At 36.7% G+C, this 23,645-nt stretch overlaps 1 protein-coding gene across 4 annotated transcripts; it reads left to right on the top strand.

Moving 5' to 3' along the window:
* The first annotated feature begins 1,536 nt into the window (after positions 1-1,536).
* On the top strand, positions 1,537-23,242 carry LOC128171317 (polycystic kidney disease 2-like 1 protein). Of its 4 annotated transcripts, XM_052837089.1 has the most exons (14): positions 1,574-1,673; positions 2,329-2,370; positions 11,023-11,259; positions 14,699-14,809; positions 14,947-15,071; positions 15,159-15,403; positions 15,725-16,112; positions 17,620-17,856; positions 17,958-18,139; positions 18,364-18,583; positions 20,794-20,927; positions 21,027-21,144; positions 21,697-21,996; positions 22,238-23,242. In XM_052837089.1, the coding sequence occupies exons 3-14, from the start codon at positions 11,034-11,036 to the stop codon at positions 22,418-22,420; spliced, it is 2,469 nt and encodes an 822-aa protein (XP_052693049.1). In that variant the 5' UTR covers positions 1,574-1,673; positions 2,329-2,370; positions 11,023-11,033; the 3' UTR covers positions 22,421-23,242. The 4 variants fall into 4 exon arrangements, with proteins under 4 accessions (XP_052693047.1, XP_052693048.1, XP_052693049.1 ...); XM_052837087.1 differs by lacking the exon at positions 2,329-2,370 and having other exon boundaries at positions 1,537-1,673; XM_052837088.1 differs by lacking the exon at positions 2,329-2,370 and having other exon boundaries at positions 1,538-1,673; positions 11,018-11,259.
* Positions 23,243-23,645: the final 403 nt, after the last annotated feature.

Below are 23,645 nucleotides of genomic sequence, written 5' to 3'. Positions count from 1 at the left end.
AAAGGAGTTTTGAACCCCCCACCCCCCAAAAAAACTCAAGGGTCCGTGATAAAAATTATACTGTCAAAGTAAGATACCATGCACAAATATTAAAGGCCTTTATCTGTATAACCCTCTCCCTTTTTTTGAAACGATACTTATTGCCTGAACTTAATAGATTAAGCTATTTCTCTCTCTGTTTCAAAAACATGTCATTTATTTTCATGCATGTAATGATGTAAGACTGGTCGATGTCCATGAAGCCCGTTGAATAAAGCTAGCTAAAACCGTTTTGTTTTGACATTTATCTCATATAATCTTTTCATTATCATCTTTAAAAAAGAATTTAAAAAAAAACATCCAGTAAAACACGTACGTTATTGTCTACCAGCATGTTACATATTGTTCCATATATATGAAGATAACCATGGTTACTACTGTACAACTTCTGGAGGTCTAAGGTCAGTCTGTGCAAGTCCATGGAGTTCACAGGATATAGATTGTGGTAGGGTCATTTCGTCGCCATATAATTACATCTACCAAGTATTATCCCCTCTATTTCTTATGGAAACTTATAGTTAATTCATAACTCTATAGAAACAGCCAGATTGATATCTACACGCCTCGTTTATCGGTTGGTCGAAATTTACAGCGGCAGAAACTGACAAGTAAATGACAGGACTTAAATGTTCAGTTCAATTCAGTTTATTTCACTCAACACCATATAATGGTACAAGAGGTACATAAGAAGACCAAATATATTTACATATATACAATATAGTTGTAAAGTTCAAGAAAGTAAGTGGGGTGAACGAACAGTATGATTAATTTTTTAAATAAAGAAACACAATTTTCTTAATGTGATGTAATTGACTGAAGACATGATTTCATAGAACTTTTAAGTGTTAGGAGAAGAACAGTAATATGTATGGACACGCTCGTTTATCGATCAATCGAAGCCTACAGCGACCTAAGAAAAATCCCGGACTGCACGAAATAGTCATGATGATGTAAGACTCAAAGTCTCACAGGAGACGATTTTGGCTGTTTCTTTTAGCTAAAGTTCTTACGATCATTAACAGTAATTTAGTGAATTTTACTTATTTTTCATTATCAATTTATTAATTTTTTAAAAGAAAGATGTTAATACAAACAAAATGCTTTCTTTAATGATTCATGCAGGTGATGAAGGTAGCGATCATTGCAGAAAAAAATTACATGTTACATGTATGTATTTTTGACTGCAATGTCGCATGAAATAAATTTTCATTAATGTAGATGTAATTTTCTATAAACCAACGAAATATTAAATTGTACTGCATTCACATACTCATCATACAAAGATATTTTCGACAATATTTTTTTGAATGAAACATGATAAATGGAAAATTCTCGTGATTGGGAGGGGAGAGACACTTTGTTGTCTGATCGGTGTTGTAATACCACCCGTAACTAAATCCAAATCGCGTATAAATCTGCGTGTCCATCCCGCAAGTTCGATATAGTTTTACATGATAAAAATTAAAAATCAATTGTTCGATGAATCTTTGATGACATTCCTACATATTTTGTAGGAAAACATCAGTGTATAGTTTACAGGTGTCAGAGTTTGGACAGTGTACATGTATTTGACTTCGAACAACGCACCCCCTAGGTACCACCGCTAACTATGACTGTAGAGGGACAGTAGGAAGGTAAGTGATTTACTGATTAGTTCGGGATTTATTGTCAAACCGTTTTTATTCTGTGCTTTTTTCAAACTAAAATAAATTATATGATTTATAGGATCAACTAATTAATAATGTTTTTCTGTTGACAAGATTGGATATTCTGTAAATATATATCTTAAACCTACATGCATCAATGCTATATGATCAAGAAATCAAATTCTTCGTCATACACTGTAAGTGTAGGCTAAGCACGCAATGTTTAGTTTAACTTGGCTTAACATCATGCTTTGGGTAGGCAGGCGGATTCAACTTTTTTGTACCTTTCAAATGAATTTTGATCTGTCTTTTACAAAATTAAATTATACTGTCTCTATCTAAAAAAATTATCTGAGGTCACACCGTTGACATATGTTACATTAAAAGTTTAAAATTAATCAATTTAAACTTAACTATAACAGTTAATTTCCCCGAACAATTAGTCATGACGGTAGAAACCAGTGTGTGACACATACATGTACATGTATTAGCGAAGCGAGCTCTAAGAATCAGTGCGAGAGAAAAGAACGAGCTATTAAAACCTACAAATGCATAAAGAGTTTTTGGCGGTTTCCCATTATTCCTTCTAGCTCCCGTTGTGCTATGCTAAAGCCAAAAATGACTGATTTTTTACTCACTGCAGAACTTTAGCTCTACGGGAAATTTGGATTGACATACCATAGAGGTAGAGTTCCTTCTATGCAGAAAAAAAGAAGATATCTATTACGCACAATATGGTCCGCACGATTTTGGGCTCATTAAACTAACTAAGGAATAAATTATCCAGATCTTAAAATGTTCATACCCCCAAAAAATTCCAAGAGATTTTACTACAGATAAACCACACTATTTGCCTCAAACACCTTCCTTACACCCTTACCGACACCGCATAGGCGTCGGAACCGGGGGGGCTAGGGGGGGCTTAGCCCCCCCCACTTTTTTTGCAAATTTATACCTTACCATTAGAAACATAGCATAATAGAGGGTTCAGCCCCCCCCCCCCCCCACTTTTTCTCGCATGAAAGATTATTGTTTCTAAATTTACCTTGAAAGATTGAAAAGTTGGATTCACAAGCATACTACTCCCCCCCCCCCCCCCCCCCCCCCCAAACCACGGATTAGGAATTTCATGATTTTTGGAGGAGAAAAAAATTTTGGGTAAGTAAATTTTTTTTTACGGGAAGTATAGGTATACCCCCCCCCCCCCCCCCCCACTGATTAGGATTTCCATGATTTTGGGAATTACTATTTTCTCAATATTTCAGAGAATTAGTCTAGCCCCCCCCACTTTCAATTTGCTTCCGACGCCAGTGCACCGGAAAGTGAAGTGTGTTAATTAAATTCACACTGGGATCAAGAGTCGTCATCTAAATCTGAACACGAACCACACCAATTCAGGATAATGAGGGTGTTTGAAAGATATTAAGAGTAATGACACTGACATCTTAAGTACATGTAAAATGTGTAAGGAATTTTTTGGCATTAGAATTCGAACAGAATATATTCCTGTGTTAGGTTAATATGTTAAAAAAAATTTTTTGAATGGGTGGAACTGCAACCACATCATTGTGTAATAAATAAAAAGAAAAAAAGAGAAAGAGAAAACCAAACAGTTAAAACATACTACGCAGAAGTTTCATATAGTCAAACCTTTAAATGGGAAATTACACACAAACAAGGAAAGGGAGCACATGTCCATAACGCATACTAGTAATTATATTAAGTATACTAAAATGCGCTTCACCATATAACATATTATTCATATATATTTACATTTTCTTGTGTCTTTGCCTGTGATAACACTACGTATCGATATTGTACTTATAGTATATAACTGATATAACTAATAAAGCCAAATTGAGGCGCCAGCGGGATTTGCTTATTTATATTTAAATATTTAATCGTAAGATGGCTTAGAATTATAAATATAAGTAACTAGATTCGATCTCGTTGCGAGCAACGAGTGGGTCTTCCGTCCAATTTTTGAATAGATAAGATTAAACTTATCAATTCACAGATAAAATCGTAGATCTAAGCGAAAAAAAGAGAAAAAAAAATTGCGGCACTCGAGGCTTGAACCCGGGTCGCCTGGGCCATGTCCACGACTATAACGACTGAGCTACTCGGACTCCGCTTCAGAAATTTGACGCTTAATTTCTCGAGAATGCCTTGATCGATTTCAAATCTAATTACATATTCTTAATCAGTAAAAGGGTCACTATAACGTGTTAAAATTTCAAAAAAAAATATTAAAAAAAAAAAAAAAAGTCGAAAAATTCAATTTTTCAAATTTCCTTCCGGTGACGACCGGAAGTAACGGCGGATATTCTCTTGACCGAGGTGCACCAGAAAAACGCTAGATCTATCATCTCTGAAAATTTCAGCCTTTTATCTTTACTCGTTTTTGAGAAACCCGACCAACAAAATTGACTTTTTAAAATCGTAAACGGACGATAACTTTTGACCGGAAGTGTTTTTTTCAAAAATGGAAAAAAATGTATCAGCTTTAGATAAAAACACGTTTATATTGAAAATTTGAGCGAAATCGATCCAGCCATCTCCGAGAAATCGTCTGCACAAAATCGGTAAGAAAAAAAAAGAATAATAACTAGAGCAAAGCTCGTTGCAAAGCAACGAGTGGGTCTTCCGTTAATATCGGAAGTAAAGCTGGAAGTTCCTGTATGAAGCAGAGCCCTTAAACCAATAACAAGAGTAACAAAAATAAAAAGATGAAAAAATCGAATTATTCCTGGTACGACTTAACAAAATACGAATGATTTTAAGTACGACTTAACAAAAACCTTTCTGATTTCAAGAACGACTTAACAAAAAAATCCGAATGTGTTCAAGTACGACTTAGCGATTATTTTTGGTACGAGTTAATTTTACTTTGAACATTACGCTATTTTTTAAACCAAGGACGCGGAATCAAAATTTCCGGAAAAATCAATTTTTAACCCCCATTATCTCTGTAATGCATCGTCCGATTTTCAAACGGATTTCAGATTCGTGTTCAGCATAACAAACTCTACAAACCTCGTAAACATTTTAAATTAAAACGAAAAATTCGAAAATTCAAAAATTTTAGAACACTTCCGGTTTAGACCGGAAGTGACGGAAACTAATTTCCAGTCTTATGTCCAAATAAAAACGATCATTGCTTCAACACAGAAAATTCCAAGTCTTTATCTTGAATCGTTTTTGAAAAACGCCCTGGACAAAATCACTTTTTTAAAATTTAAAAATTGACGTAACGTTAAAACGGAAGTGACGTTGTAGTTGAAAATTTAAGATCTTTGAGGCACAATAATGCTACATAATCCCTGAAAGTTTCATGTAAATCTGTTGAAAACTTTTTGAGATATTAAGCTTTGAAAAAGTCAGAAAAATAAAGAAAAAGAAAAATAATAATAATGAAAAAGAAACAATAGAATAACAAGAGGGTCTTCCGTTGAAAACGGAAGACCCTAATAATAACTAGACACGATCTCGTTGCGAGCAACGAGGAGGTCTTCCGTCTGATTTTAGAAATTGAGATTTATGTTCGATCTTGATTTTGCTATTTAACAGCTATACATGATTTAAACAGGAAAAGAGGATCTTCATTTAAAGTGCCTGATACTATTTTGTTTCAGGTGTAAGAGTTTTGTTCAACAAGTGTTTAGAAATTCGTCACCGTTCTTGAGATATCTCAGAAAGAATATTTTAGGGGCCGGACCTTATCTCCTTATTGGGGCCGCTGAACAAAAATTGTAAGGTTGCATGTTATTAGGTATATTATTTTGAGCATCTTTTCTTTTATACTGCATTTCAAAATATTTTTTCTTTTTGAGATATAGGTTATCACATTTTTGGACTTTTGACCCCTAAAAATCCTTAATTACGTAACACATGAGAAAAATCATTATAGTGTTAAACTACACAACTGTTAGATAAACATATTTGCTTCTATAATCTATTACGAAATACCCCTCGGTAGAGAACTATAGGAAAAAGACTTTAGAGCCCTCTAGGTCCCTAATATTAGGGGCTAGCCCCTTTTTCATGGTATCAAATGAAAGGTCATTTGATTATAAAGACATTTTGTTCAACAAGTGTTCGGAAATTCGTTACCATTCTTGAGATATCTCAGAAAGAATATTTTAGGGGCCGGTCCCTTATCTCCTTATTGGGGCCGCTGAACCAAATTTTTTAGACTGCATGTTGTTAAGGACATCATTTTGAGCATCTTTTCTTTTATACTGCATTTCAAAATATTTTTCCGTTTTGAGATATAGGTGGTCAAAGTTTTGGACTTCTGACCCCTAAAAATCCCTAATTACGTAACATATGAGAAAATCGTTATACTGCTTGGCTTCATAACTGTAAGATAAACATATTTGCTTCTATCATTTATTACAAAATATCCCTCAGTAAAGAACTATAGTAAAAAGACTTTAGAGCCCTCTAGGTCCCTAATATTAGGGGCCAGCCCCTTTTTCTTGGTATCAAATGAAAGGTCATTTAATTATAAAGACATTTTGTTCAACAAGTGTTCAGAAATTCGTTACCATTCTTGAGATATCTCAGAAAGAATGTTTTAGGGGCCGGTCCCTTATCTCCTTATTGGGGCCGCTGAACCAAATTTTTTAGGTTGCATGGTGTTAAGTACATCATTTTGAGCATCTTCTCTTTTATACTGCATTTCAAAATATTTTTCCGTTTTGAGATATAGGTGGTCAAAGTTTTGGACTTCTGACCCCTAAAAACCCCTAATTACGTAACATATGAGAAAATCGTTTTACTGCTTGGCTTCATATCTGTAAGATAAACATATTTGCTTCTATAATTTATTACAAAATATCCCTCGGTAAAGAGTGATGGGTAAAAGAGTTTAGAGCCCTTTAGGTCCCTAATATTAGGGGCCAGCCCCTTTTTCTTGATATCAGCAGAAAGGTCTTGTAAATATAAACCTTTTTTACATTACAAGTTTTAACAAAATATTTTCCAGAAAAGAGATAAAGAGAGAAAAACACAAAAATTCACGACGCTTTTTTAATGTCAATTTTCGAGCCATAGCGAGCTTTGGCGCCAGTAGTGCTCAACATACAAATCAACAATCATGCAAAACCTTAATCTTTCCTTTACCTACCGTAAAAATTTGAGCTTAATATCTCTTATAGTTTAGGAGAACAACAGAAGACAAAATACCCATATAAAAATTGGAAAAATCTCAATATCTCAAAAACGGATGTGACGTCATCAACACAAAAAAAATTTAATCAGGTTCAGACCAATATCTTTCATATCTGAAAATTTGATTGAGATCGGACGAGTCGTTTCTGAGAAATCGCGTGCACAAAAATAGGAAGAAAAAAAATAATAATAACTAGATACGATCTCGTTACGAGTAACGAGTAGGTCTTCCTTGCGATTTCTGTTTTTAATCATACCATGAATAATCGATATAATTTTAGAATTACCCGCCCCCCCCCCCCCCCACACACACACACACACTTTCAGATAATGTATACAAATCCCTTATTACGTAATAAATGGGTGTTGCAATGAGTTTTCCAGATAGATATTGCTACAATTAACAACTTTGCTTTTAAAATGCATTACGAAATCTTAATCGTTTTCATGTAATTTGTAATAGACTTTACGAGTTTCTCCCCCCCCCCCCTAAAAAAGGTAGCCAGCCCCTTTTTCTTGATTTCTTTGAAAAGGTCTTAAGAATACTAACAATTTTTGTTCTTACACCTATCTAAAATTGTTGATCATTTTTGAGATACAAATGTATGAATATTTTAGGGGCCAGCCCTCTAGATCCTTAATGGAGACGGAAATTCGGGTTTTGATAAGTGGAATCGATTTAAATCATAAATTCAAACATTTTCTCTTATATCATGTCTAACAAAATATGTCTACTTCTCTAGTTATATTGCGTCAAAGTTTGAGTACTTTGACCCCTAAAAATCCCTAATTACGTAATAAATGGGCGTGGCAATGATTTTTTCTAATAGATATTGGAACAATCAACAACTTTGCTTCTATAATGCATTACAAAATCTTTATCGTTTTTAAGTTATTTGTAATAGAGTTTATGACTGTCTTGGCCCCTAATTTAAGGGGCCAGCCCCTATTTCTTGATTTTGTTGAAACGAACTTTTGATTATCTACCACTTTTGTTATATATGTTTTAACAAAATATCAACTCATAAAAAGATACAGATCAAAACGTATGAAAAATTTGATTCGAAATTCGTACCCAATTTTCGAGCCTAGGCGAGCTCATAGAAATGGCGCCACTGGCGCCAAAAAACTACATTGTGCACAACTTCAACCTATAGTTTACCTATCCTGAAAATTTCATATTCCTATCTCTGATAGTCTCTGAGTTTATGTCTGCACAAAATTAGTCGTAAAAACTTACAAAATCGGCCGTAAATCGGAACCGGAAGTGCCGATTTCAAAATTTAAAAAAACTTCTAGAATTGTGACCACTGACAATTATCTGAGAAAAAATGGTCGAAATCGGCCGAATAGTTTTCGAGAAATCGCGTGCACAAAATTCGTGGAAAAAAATAATAATAATAATAATAATAATAACTAAACATGATTTAGAATAAAAAAACAGGGTCTACATTCTAGGGGGCCAGAAACTATTTTGTTACAGGTGTAAGAGCTTTGTTCAACAAGTGTTTAGAATTCGTCACTGTTCTTGAGATATCTTAAAAGAAAAAGTTTAAGGGGCCGGTCCCTTATCTCCTTATTGGAGCCGCTGAACCAAATTTTGAAGATTGCATGTTGTTAAGTACGTCATTTTTAGCATCTTTTCTTCTATACTGCATTTCAAATATTTTTTCTTTCTGAGATATGGGTGATCAAAATTTTGGACTTTTGACCCCTAAAAAACCCTCATTACATGACATTACATTGCTTGGATACATAATTGTAAGATAAACATATTTGCTTCTATAGCCTTTCACAAAATATCCCTCAGTAAAGGGCTACAGATGAAAGACTTAAGAGCCCTTTGGTACCCTAATTTGAGGGGCCAGCCCCTTTTTCTTGATATCAAATAAAGGTCATTTAAATTTCAACACATTTTGTTCAACAACTGTTTAAAAATTTGTTACCGTTCTTGAGAAATATAGGAAAGAACGTTTTAGGGGCCGATCCCATAACTCCTTATAGGGGCCATTTAACGAAAATTTGAAAATTGCATATTATTAAGTACATCATTTTGAGCATCTTTACTTCTATACTTTATTTCAAAATATTTTTCCTTTCTGAGATATGGGTGATCAAAATTCTGGACTTTTGGCCCCTAAAAACCCCTAATTACGTAACAGGCGATAAAATCATTACATTGCTTGGATAAATAATTGTAAGATAAACATATTTGCTTCTATAACTGTTCACAAAATATCACTCAGTAAAGAGCTACAGATGAAAGACTTTAGAGCCCTTTGGTCCCCTAATTTGAGGGGCCAGCCCCTTTTTCTTGATATCAAATAAAAGGTCATTTAAATCTCAACACATTTTGTTCAACAAGTGTTTAGAAATTTGTTACCGTTCTTGAGATATATAGGAAAGAACGTTTTAGGGGCCGATCCCATAACTCCTTATAGGGGCCATTTAACGAAAATTTGAAAATTGCATATTATTAAGTACATCATTTTGAGCATCTTTACTCCTATACTTTATTTCAAAATATTTTTCCTTTCTGAGATATGGGTGATCAAAATTCTGGACTTTTGGCCCCTAAAAACCCCTAATTACGTAACAGGCGATAAAATCATTACATTGCTTGGATAAATAATTGTAAGATAAACATATTTGCTTCTATAACTGTTCACAAAATATCACTCAGTAAAGAGCTACAGATGAAATACTTTAGAGCCTTTTTGTCCCCTAATTTGAGGGGCCAGCCCCTTTTTCTTGATATCAAATAAAAGGTCATTTAAATCTCAACACATTTTGTTCAACAAGTGTTTAGAAATTTGTTACCGTTCTTGAGATATATAGGAAAGAACGTTTTAGGGGCCGATCCCATAACTCCTTATAGGGGCCATTTAACGAAAATTTGAAAATTGCATATTATTAAGTACATCATTTTGAGCATCTTTACTTCTATACTTTATTTCAAAATATTTTTCCTTTCTGAGATATGGGTGATCAAAATTCTGGACTTTTGGCCCCTAAAAACCCCTAATTACGTAACAGGCGATAAAATCATTACATTGCTTGGATAAATAATTGTAAGATAAACATATTTGCTTCTATAACTGTTCACAAAATATCACTCAGTAAAGGGCTACAGATGAAAGACTTTAGAGCCTTTTTGTCCCTTAATTTGAGGGGCCAGCCCCTTTTTCTTGATATCAAATGAAAGGTCTTGTAAATATAAATCTTTTTTGCATTACAAGTGTTAACAAAATATTTTTCAAAAAAGAGACAAACTAAGAAAACCATTAAAAATTACGACGTTTTTTTAGTCTCAATTTTCGGGACCAGGCGAGCGTAAACGCTTTTTGAGCATGACAAATATGAATGCCAAATAGCACATCTACAATCTCTTGTCTACAATCCCTGAAAGTTTGAACTCAATATCTTTTACCGTTTAGGAGGAGATCCCTGGACAAGCCGACCCTCTGAAAATCGTTAAAACGTCATTTTCTCAAGAACGGAAATGACGTCATAAAAATAAAAAAATGTATATTAAGTTCGGATTAATATCTATTAGATCTGAAAGTTTCACGAAAATCGGCCGAGCCATTTTCGAGAAATCGCCTGCACAAATTTTGTAAGAAAAAAAATAATAATAATAGGGAAAAAGAAACCGAACGAAAACAATAAGGTCTTCCGTTGGAAAACGGAAGACCTTAATAACAATAAGAAAAGTGAAAAAGAAACAATAGAACAATAGAAGGGTCTTCCGCTGAAGACGGAAGACCCTAATAAGAAATCATTCTTTGAATACTATGAGGTGATAATTTCGGTCGGGGCGTGATCAAATCTATCATTAATATTGGATTTGAACAAATATTGGATTTGAACACGCCCGACCAAAATTATCCCCTAATAATACTAAAAGAATGATTCCTTATTTAGAAATATTTTACAAAAGCTCTTACAGAAGTTAACGTCTAAAGAACACCATATATATTTTAACAGTGGCGTCGGAAGCAAATTGAAGAGGGGGGGGGGGGGTGGGGGGGGTAAACTTTTCAGAAATCTTGACAAGCCAGAACAAGGATTATGGTTATGTCTAACTTTGCAAAAAATCTGCCCCCCCCCCCTTGCCGTTTCCGACGCCTATGCTTGGTACCATAACTCACACTCAGTACAGATAAAAGAGAAATGGAGGAGAGAGAACCGTCTACGAGTCGTCAGAGCAACCCCGAACAGCCTCAGCCATGGACTGCCGAGAGCCCCCCACCCAGCCGCTCGAGCCCTCCGCCCCAGACTCTGACCCCCGTCCAGTCCATTCAAAACAATGAAGAAGACCAGGATTTCCATAAAATTCCAGAACAAGGAACTCAACAAAGTAAAGGATGCTTAAAGAAACTGAAGCACGGACTCAAGTGTAAGAATATTTTTATTATTATATCTAATCGAATGGGGTCTTTTAATTAAAGAAAATTGAAACATAAAACAAGAGGCCCATGGGCCACATCGCCCACCTGAGCAACAATAGACATCATAGACATAAAACCAGCTTTACGAAGTCATATACAACATTTCTGAACAATGTAGTATAACAGATTCTGTATTTAAAAAATCCGTATTTTACCTGGATATTATGTTTATCATTGTGCCCTTTATGCACAGGATGATTATATAGTCATTTAACAGATTGAGCAATACTGCTCTCAAGAAGATCTTAATCAAATGGGATATAAACGTACATCAAACTTGTGAAGCCCAAGACTTGTCCAGGGGGGCAAAGTCTAAACGATTTTAAAGAATCAACAATCAGTCAAAATGCTCGAATATAAGAAAAACCATATATCATAACGTTTGAGTTTTGGTGAATCTAAAATGATCTCCTTTGTGAAATTGGACCCCCAATGTGGCCCCGCCCTATTCCTGAAAAATATGATTTTGAGAATTTGAATCTACACTATACTATTGACTACCTGAGAATGCTTCCACACAAGTTTCAGCTTTTCTGGCCAAAAGGTTTTTGAGAAGAAGATTTTAAAAGATAACTCTTTATATTCCTATGTAAAACTTTGACTCCCCCACCCCCTCCCCCCGTGGCCCGTGACAATAATCTGAACAAACTTGAATCTAATTGAACTCTCTGGTGATGCCTTCACACAAGTTTCACCTTTTCTGGCCAAATGTTTTTTGAGTATAAGATTTATAAAGATTTTCTCTATACATTCCTGTGTAAAACGTTAACCCCCATTGTGGCACCGCCTTAACCCCAGGGACCATGATTTGAAGAAACTTGAATCTACACTATCTGAGTATGCTTCCCCACAAGTTTCAGCTTTTCTGGCCCAATTTTTTTAGTAGAAGATTTTTAAAAATTAACTCTATCTATATTTTTATGTAAAACTTTGATCCCTATTGTGGCTTCACCTCCACAGGGACCATGGTTTGAAGAGACTTGAATCTACATTATCTGAGGATGCTTAAGCCTCAGCTTTTCTGGCCAAATGGTTTTTGAGAAGAATTTTAAAAATTAACTCTATTTATTTCTATGTAAATTTCGACCCCCCCCCCCCCCCCCAATTGGGGTCCCACCTTAGTGACCTTACCACCGGGGACAATGATTTGAATTGAACAAAATTAAATCTACACTATCGAAGGATGCTTCCACACAAGTATCAGCTTATCTGGCTAAATGGTTTTGAAGAGGAAGATTTCTGAAAAATATCAACAAATTTTCATTAAATCCTTATTATCTTCCCTTAAAAGTGGACGTGTCCCTTCGTTTTAACAAACTTGAATCCCCTTTACTCAATAAAAATTTTACTAAGTTTAGTTTAAATTTGCCCAGTGATTCTTGAGAATAAGTCGAAAATGTAAAAAGTTTTTGTGTCTCGTTCTGTATCTCTTTGTGTCTCGTTCTGTATCTCTCTGTATCTCGTTCTGTATCTCTCTGTGTCTCGTTTTGTTTCTCTTTGTGTCTCGTTCTGTATCTCTTTGTGTCTCGTTCTGTATCTCTCTGTGTCTCGTTTTGTATCTCTCTGTGTCTCGTTCTTTATCTCTCTGTGTCTCGTTTTGTATCTCTCTGCGTCTCGTTCTGTATCTCTTTGTGTCCCGTTCTTTATCTCTTTGTGTCTCGTTCTGTATCTCTTTGTGTCTCGTTCTGTATCTCTTTGTGTCTCGTTCTGTATCTCTCTGCGTCTCGTTCTGTATCTCTTTGTGTCCCGTTCTTTATCTCTTTGTGTCTCGTTCTGTATCTCTCTGTGTCTCGTTTTGTATCTCTTTGTGTCTCGTTCTGTATCTCTTTGTGTTTTGTTCTGTATCTCTTTGTGTCCCATTCTTTATCTCTTTGTGTCTCGTTCTGTATCTCCTTGTGTCTCGTTCTGTATCTCTTTGTTTCTTGTTCTGTATCTCTTTGTGTCTCGTTCTGTAGCTCTTTGTGTCTCGTTCTGTATCTCTTTGTTTCTCGTTCTGTATCTCTTGCTGTCTCGTTCTGTATCTCTCTGTGTCTGGTTCTGTATCTCTTTGTGTCTCGTTCTGTATCTCTCTGTGTCATGTTCTGTATCTCTCTGTGTCTCGTTCTGTATCTCTTTGTGTCTCGTTCTGTATCTCTCTGTGTCTCGTTCTGTATCTCTTTGTGTCTCGTTCTGTATCTCTCTGTGTCTCTCTCTGTGTCTCGTTCTGTATCTCTCTATGTCTCGTTCTGAATCTCTCTGTGTCTCGTTCTGTATCTCTTTGTGTCTCGTTCTGTATCTCTTTGTGTCTCGTTCTGTATCTCTTGCTGTCTCGTTCTGTATCTCTCTGTGTCTGGTATGTATCTCTTTGTGTCTCGTTCTGTATCTCTCTGTGTCTCGTTCTGTATCTCTCTGTGTCTCGTTCTGTATTTCTTTGTGTCTCGTTCTGTATCTCTCTGTGTCTCGTTCTGTATCTCTTTGTGTCTCGTTCTGTATCTCTCTGTGTCTCTCTCTGTGTCTCGTTCTGTATCTCTCTATGTCTCGTTCTGAATCTCTCTGTGTCTCGTTCTGTATCTCTTTGTGTCTCGTTCTGTATCTCTCTGTGTCTCGTTCTGTATCTCTCTGTATCTCGTTCTGTATCTCTTTGTGTCTAGTTCTGTATCTCTCTGTGTCTCGTTCTGTAGCTCTTTGTGTCTCGTTCTGTATCTCTTTGTTTCTCGTTCTGTATCTCTTGCTGTCTCGTTCTGTATCTCTCTGTGTCTGGTTCTGTATCTCTTTGTGTCTCGTTCTGTATCTCTCTGTGTCTCGTTCTGTATCTCTCTGTATCTCGTTCTGTATCTCTTTGTGTCTAGTTCTGTATCTCTCTGTGTCTCGTTCTGTATCTCTTTGTGTCTCGTTCTGTATCTCTCTGTGTCTCTCTCTGTGTCTCGTTCTGTATCTCTCTATGTCTCGTTCTGAATCTCTCTGTGTCTCGTTCTGTATCTCTTTGTGTCTCGTTCTGTATCTCTCTGTGTCTCGTTCTGTATCTCTCTGTGTCTCGTTCTGTATCTCTCTGTGTCTTGTTCTGTATATCCCTGTGTCTCGTTCTGAATCTCTCTGTGTCTCGTTCTATATCTCTTTGTGTCTCGTTCTGTATCTCTCTGTGTCTCGTTCTGTATCTCTTTGTGTCTCGTTCTGAATCTCTCTGTGTCTCATTCTGTATCTCTCTGTGTCTTGTTCTGTATCTCTCTGTGTCTCATTCTGTATCTCTGTGTGTCTCGTTCTGTATCTCTTTGTGTCTCGTTCTGTATCTCTTTGTTTCTTGTTCTGTATCTCTTTGTTTCTTGTATTGTATCTTTTTGTGTCTCGTTCTGTAGCTCCATCCATGTATTTTGTTCTATAGCCCTGATGTGAATTTGCCTCGTTTTATAGCTCTGTGGACGACTCGTCTCACCCTGGAGTCGGACGACAAGAAGCTCCAGGTCCGGACCACACTGAAGGAGCTGGTGGTCTACATCCTCTTTCTTGTGCTGCTCTCCATAGGTAACAAATGTTAACAAATCAATAATCATTCTTTAAGAAGGTTGTATGATCATATTTATGCTATATCTACCTCCTTTAGATTTGATACAATGATCTTTTTTTCGATATACATATATGCCAGATTGTCTATTTAACAGTGGCGATCGGCATGACCAGCACATCGATGTACTACGTCACAAAAGTCATGAGCGAGTTATTTTTGGACTCAAGTTCCGGAAGCGTGTCCTTCCGGACCGTTGGGAGTGTCGGAGACACGTGGACGGTGGGTTATACATAATGTGATGGGTTTTGCCCAATGGACACTTCGTTAATTCATTGTTGACAATCTTTACAATCCTTTTGTCAACAGTTTCTTCAAGGAATCCTGCCCTCCGCCCTCCACTGGAACCTCTGGTACAACCGCTCACTCCCCTCCTCGTTTGTCTTTTACGAGAACAAACTGCTGGGATTGCCCCGAATCCGACAACTGAAGGTCAGCAACAACTCCTGTGTTGTGCATGAATATTTTCGTGACATCATCTTTGATTGCTATGGTGAATATTCGGAATCAAATGAAGATAGAAACAGTAAATATGATGTCGACAATTACACGGCGTAAGTCTACACCACTTAATATCCTCTTTTAAATGTCACTTACAAAAAATGTCAAAATGGTCAATGAAAATCAAAATACCATGTATTCATTAAAATAATAGAAAAAGATCCAATGTATTTATTTATAGACCAAAAATGAACTATAAGGAAAAACAAATCTTTTGCCACAGAATTCAGTGAAAAATATTAACCTTTCTAATTTCAAGAAGTTTTTTATTAACACCACAAAACTTCTATCAAGCGATGTTTCTGAAAGAACGAATAAACACTTTCACTAGTTATCTCCACCCAGTCACGTTTACATTACATACTTTGGTTTAGTTTCACGTATCAGTCCGAGGCCTCACTGGATGGAAGCAGCAGTGAGGGTAAGCTGACGTCATACAGCGGGGGAGGGTTCGTGCAGAATCTGGGAACGACTAAGTTACAAACGACACAGATTATGGAGCACTTGTTCAGGAAGAGCTGGATCACTCGAGGAACACGGGCTTTGTTCATAGATTTCACCGTGTATAACGCCAACGTGAACCTGTTCTGCGTGGTCAGACTCTCAGTAGAGTTCCCAGCCACGGGAGGAGCGATGACGTCATGGAGTTTCCGCACGGTGAAACTACTGCGCTATGTGACCGTCTTTGATTTTTTCGTCCTGGCCTGTGAAGGATTCTTCGCCTTTTTTATTCTGTACTATATCATAGAGGAGCTGCTAGAGGTAAGAGTCGCCTTGTTTATTCTGTACGATATCATAGAGGAGCTGCTAGAGGTAAGAGTCGCCTTGTTTATTCTGTACTATATCATTGAGGAGCTGCTAGAGGTAAGAGTCGCCTTGTTTATTCTGTACTATATCATTGAGGAGCTGCTAGAGGTAAGAGTCGCCTTGTTTATTCTGTACTATATCATTGAGGAGCTGCTAGAGGTGAGAGTCGCCTTGTTTATTCTGTACTATATCATTGAGGAGCTGCTAGAGGTGAGAGTCGCCTTGTTTATTCTGTACTATATCATTGAGGAGCTGCTAGTGGTGAGAGTCGCCTTGTTTATTCTGTACTATATCATTGAGGAGTTGCTAGAGGTGAGAGTCGCCTTGTTTATTCTGTACTATATCATTGAGGAGCTGCTAGAGGTGAGAGTCGCCTTGTTTATTCTGTACTATATCATTGAGGAGCTGCTAGAGGTGAGAGTCGCCTTGTTTATTCTGTACTATATCATTGAGGAGCTGCTAGTGGTGAGAGTCGCCTTGTTTATTCTGTACTATATCATTGAGGAGCTGCTAGAGGTGAGAGTCGCCTTGTTTATTCTGTACTATATCATTGAGGAGCTGCTAGAGGTAAGAGTCGCCTTGTTTATTCTGTACTATATCATTGAGGAGCTGCTAGAGGTAAGAGTCGCCTTGTTTATTCTGTACTATATCATTGAAGAGCTGCTAGAGGTAAGAGTCGCCTTGTTTATTCTGTACTATATCATTGAGGAGCTGCTAGAGGTAAGAGTCGCCTTGTTTATTCTGTACTATATCATTGAGGAGCTGCTAGAGGTAAGAGTCGCCTTGTTTATTCTGTACTATATCATTGAGGAGCTGCTAGAGGTAAGAGTCGCCTTGTTTATTCTGTACTATATCATTGAGGAGCTGCTAGAGGTAAGAGTCGCCTTGTTTTTTTCTGTACTATATCATTGAGGAGCTGCTAGAGGTAAGAGTCGCCTTGTTTATTCTGTACTATATCATTGAGGAGCTGCTAGAGGTAAGAGTCGCCTTGTTTATTCTGTACTATATCATTGAGGAGCTGCTAGAGGTAAGAGTCGCCTTGTTTATTCTGTACTATATCATTGAGGAGCTGCTAGAGGTAAGAGTCGCCTTGTTTATTCTGTACTATATCATTGAGGAGCTGCTAGAGGTAAGAGTCGCCTTGTTTATTCTGTACTATGTCATTGAGGAGCTGCTAGAGGTAAGAGTCGCCTTGTTTATTCTGTACTATATCATTGAGGAGTTGCTAGAGGTAAGAGTCGCCTTGTTTATTCTGTACTATGTCATTGAGGAGCTGCTAGAGGTAAGAGTCGCCTTGTTTATTCTGTACTATATCATTGAGGAGCTGCTAGAGGTAAGAGTCGCCTTGTTTATTCTGTACTATGTCATTGAGGAGCTGCTAGAGGTAAGAGTCGCCGATAGAAAAAAGAATGTTGCAGGTTTTATTCATCTCACTCTTTCTTAGTTGTGTCGTTTCTTTTAGATATCACATGTCAAGCTTGCGTACTTCAAGAGTGTCTGGAACCTTCTGGACATTACGGTCATCATTATATCAATCGTTATCTTGGTGTTTGACGTCTACAGAACCGTCACCGTGGACAAAAAGCTCAAGGAATTGACCAACAAACCCGACCAGTTCCAAGACTTCGACTTCATTAGTCTCTGGCAAATACGTTTTGACAACGCCATTGCTATAACTGTCTTCATTGCCTGGGTCAAGGTATTTTTAAAATCAGTTCAGAAAAGTAAAGGAAATTTTGCAATACAATTGGAATAAGATTTTAAAAAAAATTAAATTTAATTTAAAATTCTCCTTTTTAGCTTTTTAAATACGTCAGTTTTAACAAAACGATGACACAACTGACGTCGACTCTTGCTCGTTGTGCCAAGGACCTGGCGGGGTTCGCTGTGATGTATTTCATCGTCTTTCTGGCTTTCACACAGCTGGGGTATTTACTGTTTGGGTCCAAGCTCAAAGATTTCAGCGATTTTACGAGTTCGTTGTAAGTTTTAATCCATCAAATGTTTGTCATACCAATCCACAAGTTATAAATTAAATGAACGTAAAGGGAGGTGGTAGATTTTACTCATTTTAATATTCATTGTGTAGAGATCGTTACAGTGTAGAATCGTTAAACCAATAATATAGTTGATATTTCCATTGATTACTTTAGTATTTTTTCACTACTGGTAATCCAAACCGGAGAAAATGTTTTTTCTGTTACAGTTTTGCCCTCTTCAACATCATACTCGGCAGTTTTGATTTCTACGCGCTCCGTGAAGTGGACCCCTACCTGGGCCCCACATTCTTCATGCTATTCATCTTCTTCATCTTCTTCATATTGGTCAACATGTTCCTGGCCATCATTAACGACACGTACTCCGAGGTGAAGAGCGAGCTGGCCAATCAGAGCGACGACTTCCAGATCTCCGACTACTTCCTCACTGTAAGCCAGGCTCGGACTTCGTTAGTTAGGCTAGGGATTGTATACACTGTTAGTTAGGCCAGGGATTGTATACACTGTTAGTTAGGCTAGGGATTGTATACACTGTTAGTTAGGCCAGGGATGGTATACACTGTTAGTTAGGCCAGGGTTTGTATACACTGTTAGTTAGGCCAGGGATTGTATACACTGTTAGTTAGGCTAGGGATTGTATACACTGTTAGTTAGGCCAGGGATGGTATACACTGTTAGTTAGGCTAGGGATTGTATACACTGTTAGTTAGGCCACGGTTTGTATACACTGTTAGTTAGGCCAGGGATGGTATACACTGTTAGTTAGGCCAGGTATTGTATACACTGTTAGTTAGGCTAGGGATTGTATACACTGTTAGTTAGGCTAGGGATGGTATACACTGTTAGTTAGGCCAGGGATGGTATACACTGTTAGTTAGGCCATGGTTTGTATACACTGTTAGTTAGGCTAGGGATTGTATACACTGTTAGTTAGGCTAGGGATTGTATACACTGTTAGTTAGGCTAGGGATTGTATACACTGTTAGTTAGGCTGGGGTTTTGTATACACTGTTAGTTAGGCTAGGGTTTGTATACACTGTTAGTTAGGCCAGGGTTTGTATACGCTGTTAGTTAGGCTAGCGTTTGTATACACTGTTAGTTAGGCCAGGGTTTGTATACGCTGTTAGTTAGGCTAGCGTTTGTATACACTGTTAGTTAGGCTGGGGTTTTGTATACACTGTTAGTTAGGCTAGGGTTTGTATACACTGTTAGTTAGGCTATGGATTGTATACACTGTGTACTGTTGCATTACGAATCACCACGGGCTTCGTGCACGTGTTTCTCTGAGGATCGGTTAGCATTTCAACCAAATATCAACAACTGAAACTCATATTATTTACATTCTGAATCTATGATACCTACAAAATTTCAAAGCATGTCCTACCGTTAAAATTAATCAAATTCCTATTTAATCAACAGATTTGCGATCATTTACCGAAGAAACATGGATGTTGAAATTGGTGTTCAAAATTACCTATCGGGTAACATGACTCATTGTGTGATGATACTTCGTGTAGTTTATCGGCAATTTTCAATTTTATGGACTGTACATGTTAGCACAGCACCTAAAATATGTATACCTAATGGGATTATTTCGAACTCTTTTTCAGTTTGGGTTTCTCAAACAACGTGAAACCCAATGATAGACCACCGCGTATAATGTTAAATATTTTTGTTCTGTTGTTAATACAAAAATTCTGGGGCTGTAAAAGTTGACCTGGATATTTGTTGGCTGAAGTTCTATATTCATTCAAGCACGAAGACAATCATTGATACAATAATTATGCCAGTACTAAGATGACATTAATGCACTCGAAGTTTCCTAAAAATCCACATATACATGTAGATCGCGTGGCAGACCATTGCCACAAGAAGTCATCATCACTTTAATTTTTTCCCAGTTTCCAGTCAATATACATGTATGTAAAAAGGAATTTTAAATACCGAATAATAGCAGTACTCTCCGTGTACATCCGAAGAACCGGCGAACCCTAAATTGATATTTATCTTAATGTACTAAGTATCGACCATGATTAATACACCGTTCGATTTCATGCGAGGATCTAGAAGAGGGGGTCAAAGAGGACCAGACATCCTCCCCCGGAACATTAATTTTTTTAAATTCACATTGTAAATTTACAGTAAATAGGCCTTAGACCCCCCCCCCCTCCGGCAAACACAGTCATTCGGACCTCCCCCTTAGAAATACTTTTTGGATCCGTGCATGGAATATTTGATTTCAGATCACTTGTAATCCTACTTGCAGTCACCAAACACAGAAAAAAATTGTAAATTTTCTAACTGGAGTTATCTTTCGTTTTACAGTTGCAAGTAGAGCACTACAGTAGTTCACACAGTGCATTTTTATATAAGGTCAATTCATTGCTGAAAAAGAATTAATTGTACTGAAATCATCCAACCACGATCAGTGAATTTTACACTGTTTACTGCAATTTCCACCATTTATATTGTTGTAATATATCTCAACGCAACACACGGCATGATTTCGTGGATAGTAGGCCTATGCCTATTTTATATTAAAAACTATGCCTATTTTATATTTAAAAACTATGCCTTTTTAAATTAAAAACTCTTTGGGAATTTTTAGTATTTCGCATGTTTCTCTTTCTTGTTGACAGAGATATAGAAAAACGCTGGGCAAGATCCACGCTAAAGAGGACCGTGTGTTGGACTTGGACGACGTGCTGAAGTACGCTGACGCCAACGCTGACGGCAAGATAGACTTTGATGAATGGAGACAGGATCTGATCAAGTAAAGTATCTCCATAAATAGTCAAAACTATCATGCTGAAAACACCTCTAATCAAAGCTTGTAAGACAGAAATGGGATAAGCTTAAGCTTTACTTTCAGACGTGGTTATGCCAATGGCGAAATCGAGGCTCTATTTTGTAAATATGACGCGGACGGTTCCCGGTACCTGGACCAAGAAGAACAAATGAGGCTCCGCCAGGATCTTGAGAAACAAAAGGTACATGTATTAGAGTATATAATGGTGCGATATGATAGTCTGATAACACTGACGATATCCAAAGCTTTTCATTTAAACTGATTTTTTTTTATGTTTGTATAACTTATTTATGTCGTTAAAACGTCGTTTAAATAAACCCATGATATATATTTTTCAGTAATGTGAATATTATAGTGGTATAACAAAAAAGGTGCTGTTTTACGCACTTAGAATCGTGGGAAAGAATATGGTGCCAGAAATATTATGAAGAATTTTTTTATGAGATGGAATTGACATAAAAAAGAGTTTTTTCTTTAAAAAAAACCCATGTTTTTTAATTAAAAAAACATTTTAGGGGGTAATCAAACACTAAAATATCTATTCAAACGCGTGATGACGTTTACATGTGCACCGTGTTAAGGTTAAACTATAGTGATATTGAAATATTTCCCATGCAAACATAAGGGAAATGTGCATGTACATTTGAACGTCGGTCACAATATATAAGGGAAATATCTACACATACTTAACTGACATGAGACACAAACGTCCCAAAATATATTTTGACTACAGGAACAGATAACCAAGGACTATGACCATCTCAACGAGACCCAGAATCAGGCCAGCGAAAATGATGACAGCGACAACGACTCCGTCACGGGTGGATCCGCTCCCCGCGGCACTAGGGGCGGGTTCTCGGGTGTGCTGTATGAGGAGTACACTCACCTGTGTCGCCGGGTGGAGCGGATGGAACACGCTGTGGGCGGGATCATCGGTAAAATCGACGCCGTTCTCTCTAAACTAGCCAATCTGGAAAAGGCGAAGATCCGGAGACGTGACGCCATTGCCAAGATCCTGAATTATTTAAGTGAGGTAAGTTAGAGACGGTTTATCGCTTGATATTACGTATCATGCATGCAAAATCAACAATCATAACCCTGATAAATTTATCTCTCAGCTTAAGTTTGTTTGATAATTCCTTAAGTATGAAATCAAAGAAAAACACTTTTTCATTTTAATTACATTGTATGGTCAATTCCTGTATACTATTATTCAGTTTTTCCAAGAGCATTCTTTCGATCGCAAGTTAGATGTACCTTTATATGATATGCAGGGAGACAACAAAGATCAGGTCAACAAGGAAATGATCGAGTCCATGCTAAAACAGGAACTGTCGCAGCAGGAGGGGGAGGAGACAGGCACCGGCCAATCAGAGGGGTCCTTGCCAACCTCCATCAGAGAATCCCCTGAAGTCACGTGCTACACCGACAATGAAGAAGACAAGACCTATGAATAAAATTTACAGCCGAACAAATAAGAAGCTTTTATAAACTGTGCACATGTTATAGTCTAGAATTTCACCCAGCAGAATAGATTAACATGAATGTTAACGTTGTATGGCGTTATTGACCTCAGTTAACTCATTGTAATTGTCAACATCACAATATTAAATGCAATCCAAAGTATATTTTCTAAAGACACATGACACGATTAATTTTTTTCTTCAAAATTTGAATCATTTTAAAAAAATTGATAGATTTTAACAGAACAACGACACACATGACTCAGTCATATTTTTGAGCATCAAAGAAAATGGAAAAAAAAACTTGTGTTTTCGGAATTAGATATTGAAGTCATTTCTTTTTAAAAGCGAGCATGTAAATAAACATCGATTATTTGTTTGTGGGATGCACCCTTAGGCAAACACTGTATATCACTTGTTTAATATATTAACCAATCACTATCAGTAACATTTAGCTATTATAAAACCTGATCCTTGAGAGAAATAAATCATATAATACATTCTACATGCTGCAGTAAACAATACCATATAATGCCATTAGGTACTCACTAATGGTGACAGTCCGTTAAGTCACTTCTACCTTTAAATTCGAAAAAATGACAATATGCACCTGCATCAAAAATTGTAACCATTTTTAATGTACATGAATATTAACACATGAAATATATTATTGATATCATGATATATGTACATGTATGTACTGTATATATTAAAAAAATCATGCATAGGCATCTTACTCCTCAATGTGTGTTTGAAAAGTATATCATTGAAAAAATGTAAATGAAACATACTTCAATAAAACAAGGAAAATGTTCACCATCTTGAGTTGTGGCGCATTCGATTTGAACTTTTCCCACTAAAATGGCTATTTTTAACTAAACGAGCTTTACACAATGATAACATTAAATATTGGAAATGAGAATTAAATCTTGATAGAGCTGCATTAATTTTTCCAATGACCTTTTTGCACTTTAAATTGACTTTTAAAATTTAATAGTACCAATTTAATTTGAAAGAAAAACATTTTTGAAATAAAGAGTTTTATGAATTCAATGCAGTTTATAATAACATATTTTTTCATTTGTATTGTATCGGACGGAAGGACGGACATTGTCCTCGGCTCTAAAAATTTGATTCGCGCAAGTTTAGATTTCATCCAAATTCAGATTTCTTGATAATGATAGTACAATTTTTACTCAATCATACATAACTTGAGACT

Source organism: Crassostrea angulata, chromosome 2, assembly GCF_025612915.1.
Source record: "Crassostrea angulata isolate pt1a10 chromosome 2, ASM2561291v2, whole genome shotgun sequence".
Lineage (NCBI taxonomy): Eukaryota > Metazoa > Mollusca > Bivalvia > Ostreida > Ostreidae > Magallana > Magallana angulata.
Note: the sequence above shows the minus strand (reverse complement) of the source record. Positions and strands in the feature narration are given on the sequence as shown.